Source organism: Trachemys scripta, chromosome 3 (assembly GCF_013100865.1).
Source record: "Trachemys scripta elegans isolate TJP31775 chromosome 3, CAS_Tse_1.0, whole genome shotgun sequence".
NCBI classification, from domain to species: Eukaryota; Metazoa; Chordata; order Testudines; family Emydidae; genus Trachemys; species Trachemys scripta.
This window is the reverse complement of record NC_048300.1, coordinates 157,138,279-157,155,563: the sequence shown is the minus strand read 5'-3', so window position 1 is coordinate 157,155,563 and position 17,285 is coordinate 157,138,279. Positions and strand designations below refer to the sequence as shown.

Here is a 17,285-nt window from a genome sequence, read left to right as displayed (position 1 = left end):
GGGTGGGAGGTGCTGCTGGGTGATGCTAAAAAAGACTAGCTGATGGTGGGAACTACAAAGGGGTAACGGTAACTAGGAAGGGGATGTGGAGCCAGTGGGGGAGTGATATGGATGTTCTAATGCAGAAGAAGGGTGTGGTGAGAGCCATGGGTGTGTGGTAGATGGACAAGATTAAAAAAACACTGCAGTGGGGGTTACGAACGGCAGATGGTGCTGGTGTACTAACATGTCAGTGCTCTGGTATCTCAGCTAGACTACATTCTCCACCAGGGAGTTCTGAAATCTGAGTAGTTAAGGATGAACTAACCTGTTTGATTCCTCCTTCAGACAGCAGGGTGGGAACATCTCGATTTCTGAGCTCCCTACTTATCTAGAAGCTACCTTCCTGTTCGCTACAACTTCCTGTTGTCCTCCACATCTGCCTTCCTCCAGCAAGAACTTGGCAGCACGTGAGGGGATACGAAGTGGGGGAGATGAGCAGTAGTGTCACTCAGAGGGAGTAGATACAGTACAGTGCAGTGAATTGATAGATGTAATTTACTTGACAGAGTGCACTGGAGAGGATTGAGGGCCTTAATGTAAGGCCTACCCAGCCAAGGAAGCATGTGATGTCTCCTAGGCTGTGCATCCCCAGTGGTGTGGGGAGCAGCAGAGTTTGCTAAGCGTATCTCTCTTTGAGATCAGTTTTGATTGATAAAGGTAATTAGTGTTGACATACATAGACTTCTGTAAGGCATTGGACTTGGTACTTCACAACATTTTGATTAAACAAAACTGAAATATAAAACTAGCATGGCGCACACTAAATGGATTAAAAAGTGGCTTATTGATAGGTCTCAAAATATAATTGTAAATGGGATCATCATACAGTAGTTCTGTTTCCAGTGGGTTCCCACATAGCTTGGCATTATGCTATTTTACATTGTTATCAGTAATCTGAAAGAAAACATAAAATCAATCACTGATAAAGTTTGCAGATAACACAAAAATTGGGGGAGTGGTAAATAATGAAGAGAATCACTGATTCAAAGCAATCTGGGTTGCTTGGTAAACTTGGTGCAAGCAAACAATATGTGTTTCAATACAGCTAAATGTAAATGTATACATCTAGGAACAAAGAACATACGCCATATTTACAGGAGGGGGGGCTCTATCCTGGAAAGCAGGGACTTTGAAAAAGATTTGGGGGTTGTGGTGAATAATCAACTAAACATGAGTTCCCAGTGCGACGCTGTGGCCAAAAGAGCTAATGCGATCCTGGAATGCATAGACGGGAATCTTGAGTAAGAGGAGAGAAGTTATTTTACCTGTTTTTGTCACTGGTATGACTGCTGCTGGAGTATTGTGTCCGGTTTTGGTACCTACAATTCAAGAAGGATGTTGGTGAATTGAAGAGGGCTCAGAGAAGAGCCACAAGAATGATTGAATGATTAGAAAACATGCCTTACAGTGATAGACTCAAAGAACGCAATATGTTTAGCTTGACAAAGGGAAGGTTAAAGGGTGACTTGATTACACTCTACAACTGTGGTTCCCAAACTTTAACAACCTGTGAACCCCTTTCACTAAAATGTCAAGTCTGGCGAACCCCCTCCTAAAAATGAATATTTCCAGGGATTTTCTCCTTTATCTGAGTATAAATTATAAAAGCAGTGATCTTGGAAATATAAAATTTTGATTTTATGACATGCTTACTACACACTATTTCTTATTTATTATTTATCATTACAGTATTTTTATTACATTATGAAAACAGCAACAGTCTCCCAAGATCTCACTTTCGTAGCTTGTATCACTTTGAAAAAGCCTGTTGTAAGACAAGGCTCCTATGTTTCATCAAGGAGTATCAGATGTGAAACAGCATGAAGGTATTTAAGAAGCCAACTCAGAGTTCCTCCTACACAAGCGTTCAGGTCTTGAGCAGTCCAGGCAAACAACGCACGTTACAACAAAGCTTAAACTTGTTCTTCATCATAATTTAAAAAACAACACTAGCTGCCTATTTAATTTTAAAAACAGCAAAAGATATCCACCTCCCTTTCTATTTCTTATAAGGAGGCTTGAAGTTTAAATGTCCTCAGTGTGATAGAAATGCTTGCTTTGATCTGCTTAGCTCTTGGAAGTCCAGGGACTCCGGGATGCTGGCCCTGTGCTGCCCAGCATCCCTAAGGAGAGCTCTATCTGCCATTAGGAAATTTTTTCCCTGAGAACCCCCTGTAACATTTTGTGAACCCCCAGGAGTTCACAAACCCCAATTTGGGAACCACTGTTCTACAAGTACCAACATAGGGAACAAATATTTAATAATGGGCTCTTCAATCTAGCAGAGAAAGGTATAACATGATCCAATGGCTGGAAGCTGAAGCTAGACAAATTCAGACTGGAAATAAGGCATACATTTTTAACAGTGAAAGTAATTAACCATTGAACAATTTACCAAGGGTCGTGGTAGATTCTCCATCACTGACAATTTTTAAACCAAGATTTTCTAAAAGGTAAGCTCTGGGAATCATTTTGGGGGAGTTTTCTGGCCTGCGTTATACAGGAGGTCAGACTAGATCATCAGAACAGTCCCTTTGAACTTTGGCATGTGCATATTTAAAATAAGACACACACAGGATGTTCCTGAATTTCTCAAGTTAAACTTCCTCATCAGCAAGGTATCATTTGCCCATCAGCTTTTGAGGAAGAAAATAGTAATGGCACTACAGTGTATTTATCAAGGCATGAGATGGATTCTTTATTGTTAGAAGCCTTTATATCAAGACTGAACTATGGCCTAGTTCAGTTGCAAATTACTGGGCTCAGTGCAGGCAATAGTGAATGAAATATGGCCTGTATTATACCAGGAAGTCAGAATGGTTCCTTCTGGCCTTAAAATCTTGGAATCCATGGAACTAACTGTCATTTCCTTTTCTCTGACAAGTGATGAGCTCCATTCTGCAATTTTGTCTTGTGCCCCATGGAAGGCTTTTTTTTTTTTCTTTTCATACTTAGTAGTTGTTTCCTACCTACTGCTATTCTTTGATGTCTTTCTAATACAAAGAACTCTCCATTCCTTCTGTTCATGGGATAAACTCATTCAGTCTGTCTCAGGATTTTCTCTGTGATGACCTTTCAGAATCTGCACTTTCCCATGCCTGTTCTTTACCAGATACCTGACTCAACAGCTTTAACCCCTGCATTAGCTATGCTTGGAAAAAGCCCTTTGCAATTTATTTGCACCAGGAAAAACACAATTTGAGGTCAGTGCCAGGATATCCCTGAGAGCCACCAGTTCCTAGGCAAAGCACCTTAGATGTGTCCTGGCCTCCTCAGAAGCTGACTATAGGCCTCGTAGATTTGAAAGGATCAAATGGCTGCCCTGCTGGGAGGTGGAATCCTGCACCAGAACAGTCTACTTCCATGCAGTTCAGCACCATAGTGCTGGTTAGATGTCTTGCAACTTCAGATAATCAGAGATCATGTCAGAGATGCTTCAAGGAATCTCTGGGAATGACAGAGTTTAACATGTCCCATGTCACATTTGACTCTGATTTGGAGATTAGGTTGGGTTTCTTCCACTAAACTGGAGATCACCTCGCACATCTTGACTGTCCTCAACCTGTGCCAGTTTCTTAGAGCTTTGCAGACACCATTGACGTGTCATAGTCAATGTGTCAAACCAAGTTAAGAATACCATGTGACTGGTATGTGCTCTATAGAATGTGTCTCTTGTGGCTCATGTAACTGTATGGGTGCTGAATGCACTGAGAAGTTGAGGTACACCTCAACTGGTGCTGGAAGCTTACCTGCCATGGGTTTGCCATTTGTTTTGGAGCAGCCTATTGTTTCCTTGAAGTAGCCTGGATTAGTAATCGTGCCAAGATACTTGATGCATTTGGGTCTAGATTTCTCCTCCCCCCCACCCCCACATAGTTCAACAATTTATACCAGGAGGAACATTTGAGAGACTATTTGCAGAATGTGTGAGAATCACAATGAGCCTATTTTACAAAGACAGATGGGGAACTACTGATTTGCTCCCAGAGAATACAAGTTTTACTGACGCTATCTTGTGCCAGCGAGGACTTCATAAGGAAGGCCTTGCCTACATGGGAAAGATTTTTTTCGGTATAATCTAAGGTGTGAATTTAAACCAACATAGGTACACCAGTATAGCCCCCAATGTGGACACACTTATTCTGATACGAGTGGCGTTATTTGGTTTAGTTTGCTGCTTGGGAAGGGGTTTAAGTTAAACTAAGCTAAAAGCCACTTTTATACCAAAATGAGTGTCCTTGTAGGGCAGTATAACTAAATGGGTATAACTAGTCAAGCTTTCTCATGTAGACAAGTTCTAAATGTGCCATGTCCAAACAAATCCACAGATGAACCCTGTCTCTCCTTAGCATGACCCAATTCATATTCCAGAATATAATCCTGTGCCTGCAAATACCAATGCACAACCGGTGCATTCACCTAGCCTTGATAACTTGTCATTTAAGATGGACTTAACAGGACAGCATTAGGCGCTTGACATCAGACACTGTTACCAGGCCAGTGGGCAGCACATATGAATGGGAGTAGTCCAAGCACCACCACCTCCTCTATTGCAACTGATCATCAATAAAACCCATCTAGTCACTGATTCTGCAGCATTCCTCTGAAAGAAGTGAATTTCTCATTTGCCCAAGGGAAGGCCATGGAAAGCCAGGATTTTGCAAAGATTAGCCATGATCTGGTACTACCAGTGGATTGCCACTCCAGCACAAGAACTAAAGGCTTTTCCTTCTGGGGTGGAATGGTAGCTATGACTCCACTGCCAGCCCCATTAAGCCTACTCTTTTAGCTAGTATCTAAAGGGGACCACTGAATCCCTACCCACCTGAACCATTTTGTGGTATCACTGGTACTGCTCCATGCTCCTTTGTCCTAAATGTAGGTCACCAGTCTGAAATCTTTGGCTTCACCCGTACATAGGGCCCTACCAAATTCACGGCCATGAAAAACGCGTCACAAAATCTGGGCTTTTGCATGCTTTTACCCTATGCTATACAGATTTCATGGGGGAGACCAGAGTTTCTCAAACTGGGGGTCCTGACACACAAGGAAGTTGAAGGGGTATCGTGGTATTGCAACCCTTACTTCTGCGCTGCCTTCAGAGCTGGGCTGCTGGAGAGCGGCAGATGTTGGCCAGGCACCCAGCTCTGAAGGCAGCACCCCACCAAGTAGAAGTAAGGGTGGCAATACCATACCATATCATGCCACCCTTACTTCTGCGCTGCTGCCTTCAGAGCTAGGTGGCTGGAGAGTGGTGGCTGCTGACTGAGGGCCCAGCTCTACAGGCAGCAGTGCAAAAGTAAGGGTGACAGTACCATTCTTGCCATCCTTACTTCTGCGCTGCTGCTGCTGGCGGCTTTGCCTTCAGAGCTTGGCTCTCAACCAGCAGCCGCCACTCTCCAGCTGCCCAGTTCTGAAGGCAGTGCCACAGCGACCCCTACAATTACAACACCGTGAAATTTCAGATTTAAATAGCTGAAATCAAGAAATTTACAACTTTTAAAATCCTATGATGGTGAAATTGACCAAAATGGACCATAAATTGGCCCTATTGTACACCAAGATTTTGTGTCAAGTTTCCCAAGCAAAATCCACCCTCTCTTACACACACACAAAAGCTATCCTAAAGCAATTTTGATTTGAAATAGAAGATGTTGATCTAGTAGTTACACTTATGTTCCTCACTCGTGAACCAAGGCCTTCAGCATCTCAATTCTAATGTAACACTCATCCTAAGAACTGAAGAGGGAAATTGAGTCCACTCTTTCAGATGCCAAAAACATTGAATAGGTAAGGATGTAATGCAGTCTGAGAGAGAAGAGTTGTTTGGTAAACGAGAAGCCACTATAGCAAGGGTGGGCAAACTTTTGGTCCAAGGGCCACATTGCAGTTGCAAAACTGTATGGAGGGCCGGGTAGGGAAGGCTGTGCCTCCCCAAACAGTCCCCTCCCACTTACCGCCCCCTCACTGTCCCCCTCAGAACCTCCCACCCATCCAACTCCCCCTGCTCCTTGTCCCCTAACCGCCCCCTACCAGGACCCCCGCCCCTAACCACCCCCTGGGGCCCCACCCCCTATCCACACCTCTGCCCCCTGACAGGCCATGGGACCCCACGCCTATCCAACCCCCCTTATTCCCCATCCTCTCACAGGCCCCCCAGAACCTCTGCCCCATCCAACCGCTCCCTGTCCCCTGACTTCCCCCCGGGACCCCCAGCCCTTATTCAATGGCCCTGGCCCCGACCCCCTTACCATGCCGCTCAGAGCAGCATGTCTGGCAGCTGCGCCGCCAGGCCAGAGCTAGACACGCTGCTGCTCTGCTCGGCATGAGCTCGCAGCCCTGCCACCCAGAGCGCTGCCCGCACAGCGGCATGTCTGCAGGGGAGGGGCCGGGAGCTCAAGGGCTGGGCAGGATGGTCCCATGGGCCAGATGTGGCCCGCAGGCCGTAGTTTGCCTACCTCTGCACTATAGAGTTTGCAATGCCTCCTATGTGTCTAGCTCTGATTTATAAAGAATTTAATGAGTTTCTCAGGAATGGGCTGTACTTTGGGTAGTTGTTCTTGACCCCCACCTAGAAATATTCTGGATCCTTTCCAGGGCTACCTATTAAGTCTGCCAAGTGGCTTGAGCAAGAGACCTTCCATCCCCAAGTACCTGATACATAAATGCAGCAAAGTATTTCAGCCATTTTTCTCCTGATCCAGGTCGGTCAAAGCCACTGTTCCTAATTAGGAAAGGGTCATCCATGTTGCTATTCAAACCAGGTATATGATGATATATGTGTTAGACACTCAGGGTCAGATTTTAAAAGGTGCACATATACTCCTGAATTCCCAAATTAGGAATAAAAACACCTACAGTGCATGTGCAAATTGGAGGTTATGTGCATAGAACCTTTCCTAACTGTGCTTAGCTAAACTCAACCACTTTTCATAGTGTAAATGCAGGATAACACTTTGCTCCATTTTAGCAGATTGAGTTATAATAGTCTACAGTTCAAAATCACTGGGAAACAGAGGCAGCAAACATCATGCTTAACCAGCATGTGCTTATATATGCATGTCTAGTCTATTCAGTCCATTGTGCTCAATTTTTTATAGTACAGTTTGCAGTGAATATGATAAGTATTTAAATAAATGAATATAGAAAAACATGGAGAATATAGCACACAATACTATGTACAGTTCCTGTGTTTGCTTTTCTTTAGCTTGCTAGAAACATTGCTTAAAAGAAAATGAAAAAGTAAGCAGTTTGAAATTTTTGGGAGAAAGAAGGGGCACATGTTGAAAATGAACTTTCTATGATTTTCTGAGTCACCCAACTTAAATGCATATTAGTGGGGTTTACCAGAGAAATGTGTATTATTAATCTTTAAATCATAACAAGTGGATGAGAGTTCAAAACATGCTACAGGCTTAGTGAAAAAAGATTTATTTCTCAGAAGCACTATATAATGTGTGTTTGATTTGTGTATTTAAGTTTCAGACAGTGAAGAGGAGGATGATATTAAAACAATGCAAATGAGTTTACAAGAAACAAAGAAACAGGAAGGTAGTCTTAATTTTCACTTTTCTTCTGTGTTTGTGAGAGTACCTTTTGTTAGAGAATGCACAAGAAACTAAATTGTAACTTAATTTTATGTGACAAATGTCCTATAAAGAATACTGTCCAAAATATTCTAAGTATCTGCTTTTGCTTTATTGAGCATTCATGAGTAGTGAGTACTGTGTTGAGGTATAAAGAAAAAATTCCATGCCAGCCAGAAAAGTATGTGTTAGGCTCAGAATCTGTTTCCACTGATTTACATAGGCATAAGTCAGTTCAGGGTTAGTTGCTATATCTCAGCTCGGCACTCTAGTCTCCTGAAGGGGAGCTGTAAACTCTCACACAGTTAAACATGAACAGGTTAAGTTAATATATCTTACCTATTGGTAAATAATTCTGATATTTTCCCTATCATGCTTATTGTTCATCCCATGCTGTACTTTACTTATTCATTTACTGATGTACTGTCAAAATACTATGTTGCATAAAAGTTTGGTACATGTAAGTTGGGGGCAAGAAGATTGAAAGTTAAAACAACACAGTAACACAAGACAGCTTTGTAATTGAGACTTGAACAAAGCCAAGATGTAATTGAATCTAATGTACACATAGTTTAATTAGATTTACCAGATATTACCGAGTGTTGTTACTAAAGTCTAACTTGGTCAGCATTCTAGACTTGTTTTTAAAAATACTTATATTATCATCACTTATTTAAATGTATATGGAGTTCTAGGAGGCAGTTGGTTGTAAAGCTGGTTCTCCTCTTAATTTAGTTCCAGAATGTGTGTGTTCATTCTGCACTTTGTTGCTCATTGGTTATGTACTGTTTCCCTTTGAGAAACTAGGGGCTTGTGTAAATGGCCGGTTAGTGCACAGCAAGCCAGGGTACAACTCTACAGCGCACCAGCTTGCTGTGCAGTAACTCACTATGTAGGCACTGCTACAGTGCACTGGAAGTCCCAGCACAGCTTAGCGTACTTCACGGGCATAGAGTCGTACCCTGGCTTGCCATGTAGACAATACTTAAGAGCAACATAAAATTGTTGGGAAAATGATTGTGAATCTTAGAGATGTGATAGAACAAGAAATAGGCTCTTTTTATTTAAACAGATTGTAAAATCCCCTGAAGAGTGATTTTGTTTTCCTATAGTCAACAATTCTTTATTTGTAGGGCACATTATAAAGAATGACAAGTAAACCCTGATCATTCTCAGTCATTTTTCTAGTAAGTCTGACCCGTTCACCTAGTGGCTGCTTGTAGATGTTGACTAGGACCAGGGAGAGAAATGATCCTTGTGGGATTCCACAAGTGAGGGGCCTAGTAGTGGAGGTACAGTTTTCCATCAGTACCCATTTTAGCACATTGACCGGGACCCCAGCTACCTTTCTCAGATGAGACTGCAGTATCATATGGGTGACGATGTTGAGTGCTGCAGGGAGGATGAGAGTGGATGTCTGTCCTCTATCCATTGACAACAGGAGATCATCCATCAATGACACTAACGCAGTTTCAGCTCCATGGCCTGGTCTGACTCTCTATTGTGCTGGGTCTAGGATATTAGATGTAGTTAGAACCTGAACCTGACTGAATAAAAATTAAAATATTTTAACCCTGTATTATAGTAATTCAAATTCCTCTTTTTTGTGGCAATACTCAGATTTCCATCGCTGAAAAATTATTCAACCTTCATCCCATTTTTTATGTGCTTGTGAATCTGACTGTGGCCTTCTTAAACAGAGGAGAAATTAAATGGTCATTTAATTTATTAACCTATGATCTTAACAAGTACTAAAACTGCCTTGGGTTACCACAAGCACAGTTTTTCTGTTAGTGAATTTTGTGGTGCAGTGGCAGCATTGGAGACCAATGCCTTCTCCTTATCCAAATCACAGGCTACAGGAATGTAAGTTCTTCTTCAAGTTCTTGCTCATGTCGATTCCATTCGAGGTGTGCGTGTTCATGTGCTTGGTTGTCAGAGATTTTTGCCTTACAGTATCCATAGGGCCAGCTGTGGTGCCCCCTTGAGTGCCGCACTCATGTGTCGGTATATCAGGCGCCACCAGCCCTACGCCCTCTCAGTTCCTTCTTACCGCCTGTGGTGATTAGTCGGAGCGCCTTTCCTTGCATAGCAAGGGCTAGCGGTTTCATCTTTTCTGACTTCAAGCCTTAGGGCCTTGTAAATAGCTTGTTTATAGTAGTTATGTTAAGTAGTTAGACGTTAGAGTCCCAGCGGGGACTTTGCCCCAGGCGGGGCATGCCCTGGTCTCCGGGGTTTAAGCCCTGTGCAGACTGTAACAGGCCTATGCCTGTAAGTGACACCCACAGCAGGTGCCTCAAGTGCTTGGGGGAATCGCACGTGAAGGACAAGTGTCGTATTTGTAAAAATTTTCGACCCAGGACTTGGAAAGAGTGGGATATTCATTTGTGGGCTCTCCTCATGGAGGCTGCCCTTCGTCCAGTTTCCGAGCTGTCCCGCCAAGACTCACCTAATACCTTGGCCTCGGTGAGCAGTGCACCCTCGTCACCGGGCTCCGCCCGTCACCGCTCCCGATAACCGGAGCCCAAAAAGAAAACAAAGCATGGCTCCCCAGCCCCGGGCAAGAAGGGCAATGGGACATTGGGCAAATGATCCAGTTTGGGCTGCACGGGCACTCTGGAGCCATGTGTACATACCTCCCCAAATGGGGTTCTTAATCCCTTAAAAGATCCACCATTGATTCCCAGGAGTGGTAGGGGACCCAAATTCTTGACAGCATCGATGCCTTCCCTAGCTTCCCTGGCACAAAGAGAGCAGAGGCCTCCACTGCACTGCCAGCACCCCACGTACCACAGAAAACGGCAAAGGCTGCCTACAAGGGTAAGCCAGCTGCTAAGACCCCCTCAGGGGACAGTGGAGCTCCATTTATCACCCAAGACAAGGCAGCGCTCTCCTCCTCCATGCCGCAGATCTCTGGAGTCACAGCCCAGATCCTCTGGGGCTCACCCTCGGTCACCAGCACCGTGATCGCAGTCCCCACCAACTCGACGCGGATCACCTAGGAGGAGGCGCCTGTCCCATACTACCGGCACCATTCACCGTCCTGCTGGTCATCCTCTCAGAGCAGATCTCAGTCGCCTGCCCCGTGGGAGTGCTCCCTGTCGTGACGCGGGTCCCCCTGGCACCGGTCCGCTCAATACCGGCACCAGTTCCCTTACTTCAGGCACTGGTCTCCAGCATCAACGGTCACCAGGCAGACACAGGCGTTGACCGCCCTGTCGTGGTCACCGGAAGGGGATTCTTCTGGCACAGAAGGGCAGTTCAGCCCCTTGACCAGACTCCACCAGCACGATTGGACACCCGAGGCTGCATTGACATCAGCGCTGCCTTGGCAGCCCTGCCAGTGACCAGCGCAGTGGTCTTATTGGAGTGCCTAGGACGTGCTGGTCACGACAATGCCCCCTTCGCACCACTCATCTGCCAGTGCCTCGGAGCAACAGTTGGCAGCACCGATGGCACCAGGCTCAGTGCATGAGTCACGTTCGGAGGTCGGGGTAGAGGAGACTGAACCCACCCCTAAACCTCCCTCTCGCATGGGGGATGATGCTCCGGGGCCTCCCACAGTGGTACAGTCATCATCTTCATCCCCGGACAAGGCAGTTGTGGGACCCTTGAGGGCCAGCCCACTGGGCGATTTTAAAGAATACCAGGCCATGCTTTGACAGGTGGCCAAGAACTTGGGCCTAGAGGTGGAGGAGATGGCCGAGAAGGCGGACACCTTGTTCAACATCCTCTCAATCTCTACCCCTGCCTGTGTTGCACTACCAGTGCATGATAGGGTCCTCAAAATTGCCAGTGCCCTCCGGCAAACCCCATCGTTCATCCCTCCCACCTCCAAAAGGGCTGAAAAGAAGTACTTTCTCCCAGCCAAAGGGTTTGAGTATCTTTATACCCACCCACCTCCAGGCTTGCTGGTTGTCTCTGTAGGCAACAGAAAAGACAAGACTAGCTCAACTCCCAAAAATAGAGAGGCCAAAAGACTGGACCTTTTCGGGAGAAAAATGTATTCCACTGCCAGCCTGCAGTTCTGGGTAGCGAACTATCAGGCCTTCTTGGCAGATACAATTGTAACTTATGAGACTCCCTCCGTAAATTCAAGGAGTCCCTCCCTCAGGGTTTGGCCCAAGAATTTGGCACTGTGGTAGAGGAGAGCACCATGATGGCTAGGTGCTTCCTCCAAATGGCATGGGATGCATCGGACTCAGTAGCTAGGGTGATCATGTTAGTGGTGGTTATGAGGCACAACTTCTTTCTTCAAACTGCCGGCCTTTCCCAATAGAGGCAGACCTCGATCCAGGACCTCCCATTCGATGGGAATGGACTCTTCTCTGAACAGATGGATGCGAGGCTGCATGGGTTAAAGGACACTTAGGCCACCCTTCGCTCACTGGGCATGCATACTCTGCAATCTGAATGGAAGCAATTCCAGCTGCCCCCGCTGCGAAGGCTTTGGCAGCCTCGTCAGGGGTCTGCAAAGAGAAGGGATAAAGACACGAGTTTTAGTCATCACCGCCTTTCCTCTTCCCACTCACCCACGCAGCCCAGCCTGGCAAAGCATCCTGGGGTCTAGAAGCACACATTTTGAAGGTGTGCTCGAGAGCAACATCCCAGTCAATTTTCCGGATCCACCTTGTTCTTTCCTCGACTGTCTACATCCCTAGCATTCGACCTGGTCGCTGGTCACCTCGGACTGCTGGGTGCTGGACATAGTATCTCGGGGCTATACCCTACAATTTTGGGCCGCCCCTCTTTCCCACCACCCATCTTCCCCATCCCTTTTCAGGGACGATTCCTGTGAGCAACTCCTCGTTTAAGAGGTAGAGAACCTCCTGCGCCTGGGGGCGATGGAGGAAGTCCCTCAGGATATGAAAGGAAAAGAGTTCTATTCCCGCTACTTCCTAATCCCAAAGGCAAAAGGGAGCCTCAAACCCATCCTGGACCTGTGTCGCCTCAACAAGTCTCTCAGAAAGTTGAAGTTTCTCATGGTCTCCCTGGCCTCCATCATCCCCTCCCTGGATCTGGGAGACTGGTACGCTGCCCTCAACTTAAAGGACGCTTATTTCCATATTCTCAGGTCACAGATGCTTCCTCCGTTTCATAGTGGGCGGGTGCCATTTTCAATTCACAGCACTACCCTTTGGCCTCTCATTGGCTCCAAGGGTGTTCACAAAATGTATGGTGCCAGTGGCTGCTTACCTGAGACATCGAGGGGTCCAGGTCTTCCCATATCTTGACGACTGTCTCATCAAAGGCAGGTCTCAGGAGCAAGTGCAGAGGAGCCTTGATCTGCCGCAACCTGGGCCTGTTAATAAATGAGAAAAAATCCACCTTAACACCCGTCCAGCGAATAGAGTTCCTTGGGGTGGTTTTCGACTCCACATGAGACAGAGCCTTCCTTCCGGAAGCTCATTTTCAGGCCATGTCAGACCTGATCTCCCTTGTAAAGAACCATCCATTCACCATGGGTCACACCTGCCTGCGGCTATTGGGCCACATGGCCACGTGTACATATGTGGTCAGCCATACTCGGCTCCATCTCCGGCCCCTGCAAGGTGGCTGGCATCGGTCTACATCCCCAATAGGCCATGACCTAGATTGGGTAGTCAGGGTACCGGACCACATCAGGCTGAATTGGTGGTTGGAGCACAGGTCGGTGTTGGAGGGAGTCCTCTTTGCAACCACATCCCTGACCCTGGTCTCCGATGCTTCGGACCTGGGCTGGGGAGCCCACCTGGGCAAGCTTGAGCACCTAGGGCCACTGGTTGTGGGACGATCTGGCCTCCATGACAACGTCAGCTTGCTCAGAGTGGTTCACTTGGCCTGCTAGGCTTTTTTGCCCCATCTGAAGGGCAAGGTGGTGCAGGTCCTGAGGGACAACACTGCCACTTTATTGCATCAACAGGCAGGGCGGTGCCAGGTCTTCGGCCCTTTGTCAAGAAGCTCTCTGCCTTTGGGATTTTTGTGTGCGCCATGCCATTCATTTAATAGCTGCACAACTGACTGGAACCAGGAACGTGCTGGCAGACCACCTCAGCAGGACTTTCTCATCTCGCCACGCTCCATTCGGAGGTGGTCAGCATAATCTTCCAGAAGTGGGGGATTCTCCAGGTGGACCTGTTCATGTCCAGACAGAACAGAAAATGCAACGTGTTCTGTTCAATCTGGGGAATAGACAGGGGACTCCCTGTTACATGCCTTTCTCATTCTATGGTTGGGGGCACTGATGTACGCCTCCCCGCCAGTGCTGTTGATTCACAGGGTCCTGATGAAGATCAAGCAAGATAGGGCAAGAGTTATTCTAATAGCCTCCACGTGGCCTAGTCAGCGCTGGTTCGGCACGTTGAGCCTTTTGGTAGCTGCTGTGCTGCAGTTGCCTCTCTGGCTGGATCTGCTGTCACAGAACCACAGCAGCCTTTTACATCTGAACCTGGCAGCGCTGCACTTGATGGCTTGGCTACTGCATGGCTAAGCGTGGACGAACGGGCATGCTCGGCCTGTGTCCAGCAGGTCTTGCTGGGTAGCAGGAAACCCTCCACCAGAAAGACTTATTTGGCCAAATGGAAAAGATTCACATTTTGGGCCTCGGAATGGCATATTCGGGCTGAGCAGGAGATCCTGGATTATCTGCTGCACCTAAAAGTCTAAGGTTTGTCCCTGTCATGGATCGAGGTCCCCCTGGCTGCTATCTCAGCTTTCCATCCTCCATTCCAAGGCAGGTCCATCTTCGCTCACGACACGATGGCACGGTTTTTGAAAGGTCTGCAGCGTTTCTACACACATGTCTGGGATCCTGTCCCTCCTCCCCAGCACCTGAATCTCATGCTGTTGAGACTCATGGGGTCTCTGCTTCTCTCCTGGAAGGTCTCATTCTTGGTCACGATATCATCAGCCCGTAAGGTGTCCGAGATCAAGGTTCTTACTTCGGAGCCATCCTATACGGTCCTCTACGAGGATACGGTCCAAGTGCGACTACACCCAGCTTTTCTGCCCAAGGTCATTTCCCAATTTTGTACTGGCCAGGACATATACTTACCAGTCTTCTAGCCTAATGCATCAGATGAGGAGTGCAGGCTACACACTCTGGACGTCAGGAGGGCTCTGGCCTTCTACATAGATAGACCAAAGTCCGTAAGTCAGCGCAGTGGTTTGTTGTGGTGGCAGACAGAATGAAAGGTTGCCCAGTGTCTGATCAGAGGATTTTGTCCTGGATCACAATCTGCATTCGCTACTGCTGTGAGCTGGTGAAAGTGCCTCCGCCAGCAATCGTGAAGGCACACTCGACTAGGGCACAAACGTTGTCAGCGGCCTTCCTGGTACAGGTACCAATCCAAGAGATCTGTAGGGCCGCTACCTGGTCATCTGTCCACATGTTCACGTCTCATTATGCGCTTCCCAACAAGCTCCAGACGATGCTGGCTTTGGCAGAGCAGTGCTGCAAGCTGCAAGACTGTGAACTCCGAGCCCACCTCCATTGATACTGCTTATGAGTCATCTAGAATGGAATCAACCTGAACAAGCACTCGAAGAAGGAAAAAACGGTTACCCACCTGTTTTGTAACTCTTGTTCTTCGAGATGTGCTGCTCATGTCCATTCCATTACCCGCCCTCCTGCCCCCCCTGTTGGGGCTGTCAGCAAGAAGGAGTGAGAGGCCATAGGGCTGGCGACACCTGATATACTGACACATGAGTGAGGCACTCAAGGGGGCGCCACAGTTTGTCCTATGGATACCACTAAGGCAAAAATCTCCGACCGCGCACATGGGCGTGCGCTCACCTAGAATGGAATGGACGTGAGCAACACCTCTCGAAGAACAACAGTTATGAAAAAAGTGGGTAACCATTTTTTTCCTCATTCTGCCCTTCCAATGTGTTTCAGTTCCCAGCATTAAGAGCAAGAGAGTTAGTTCAGTCTCCATCCCCACTCATTCCTGTGCTTCTCTAATGAGGCTTGTAACAACGGTGCCGACTAAGATTATATGTCTTGTGATTACAATACTTGTTGACTAAGAACTGGTCAGATCAAAGCTTGTCTGTTTTATGGATCTTCGAATTTTTAAAAAAGTATTTCCTTTTCTAGTTTCCTCTCTGTACACTTTAAGTCTGATGTCATTATAACACATACCAAGATAGTTATATTTGTACTTGTCACCTTAACTAAAGATGTCCTGACATGAGGATTAGTGTGATCCAGTGAAAGTCTTTCTCATATTTTGGAATTATGAATAGATAGCATGAGGCATAACAAGAAAATGATGCATCTTCTAGTTTGCTCACCTTTTTGTACTCTATCCTTGATTGACAATGATTGCACACAACAATTTTAAAGCTGTAACGTCAGTTGCGTAGTATTAACATAAGTATATACATTATTTGTTGGCTGCCAACCACAATTTGAAACTCTAATCTTTTTTACTTAGAGGAAGATGTGGAATTACAAGAAGCTATCAAACGAAGCCTGGAGGAAATGTAAATGAAGATACTCCTGTATGCAAATAGCATGCTATCAAAGCTGCTTACAGAAGTGGAAGCTTGTTCATCCATTAACAAAGGGTCAGAAAATACTGCTTTGAAAATGTGTTTATTCCTTTAATGGTTAAACTTGTAATTATTATATTGCTGATTGTTTCATGCAACTAAATTGACAAATGGAGCTTATGGATGTATGTCTCGCAACATCCTCTATATGACAAAGGAAAATAAATTGCTAAAAGCCTTACACATTCCTTTTCTAATGATTCATGACTGACTTTAAGTTCAGTTCTTGTTCTAATCTAGGCATGTAACTTGAGGTAGGCTGATCTTATACATGTTGTGGTGTCTTTAAAGGGTTGTTCATTTAATTCTTCCATTGTAAAAATTTCATTGTCTCATTTTACTTTTTCAGTGTACCCTTTGCAACAGATAAAAATAGTAAACCTCAGTTAATCTCAGACCACCTTGCCTTACTGATAATTTTATAAAGAGAAGCTTAGTCTCCAGGCCTGCAATTTATGATTCATGGGCTCACCCCTATGCCTGCACAAAGCTTTACTCCACATGAGCACAGAGGTATTGCCCACAAGTTGTAAATTGCAGGATCGGTGTCCTAGAATGTACAGTTGTTTACTGCTATCTTTACTTTTAATTTTTTATGAATGTGCATATTTTAATTTGAGTATGAGAGCTTATGTTAGTTGGTTTAAAAATCTCATCAGCTGTATACCCTGTCTTGTTTAAGGCTGAAGCAAAGTTTGTAAATAAAAACACTGAAGCAAAAATTGTTTGCTTGCAAAATCCCTCTTTATTTGCGGTACAAGTGAAATAATTTAAGCAGGCAAGTCCTTCCTGTATTCCATCCTCTTTATAATATGTATTTGTTGGTTTTTAAAGAGGTGGTGTTTCAATATTTGACTATAATTAAAAAGGTTAATTTTTTTGTATGCTGTCTTTAATTTTTTAAGAAAAATGCCTTTAGCTTTCCCTTCTCAAGCTTTTCGATCCCCTTTCCTCCACAAAAAAATACCTGTGCATGCCAGCTGGATTTGCCTAGTTTATCTAGCTTCTGTTGATTGTAGATGTAGAGGAAGGAAAGTTTAGTGAAATAAAATACCATCTCCGCATTTTATTTTTGCATAAGCACTTGGCAGCTTGTCTGTAACTGGTGTAACTCTAAGTACT

The 17,285-nt window shown here is 45.7% G+C and overlaps 1 protein-coding gene across 2 annotated transcripts in view; it reads left to right on the top strand.

Annotated features, from left to right (window-relative positions):
* The window catches only part of LOC117875207 (E3 SUMO-protein ligase ZNF451-like), an 83,506-nt gene extending 66,461 nt beyond the window's left edge, over positions 1–17,045 (top strand). For both annotated transcript variants that reach the window (XM_034766255.1, XM_034766256.1), the window contains 2 exons: positions 7,522–7,593; positions 16,046–17,045. In XM_034766255.1, coding sequence (XP_034622146.1) covers positions 7,522–7,593; positions 16,046–16,098 — 125 coding nt within the window. In that variant the 3' untranslated portion in view covers positions 16,099–17,045. The remainder of the gene's footprint in view (positions 1–7,521; positions 7,594–16,045) is intronic.
* The last annotated feature ends 240 nt before the right edge of the window (positions 17,046–17,285 follow it).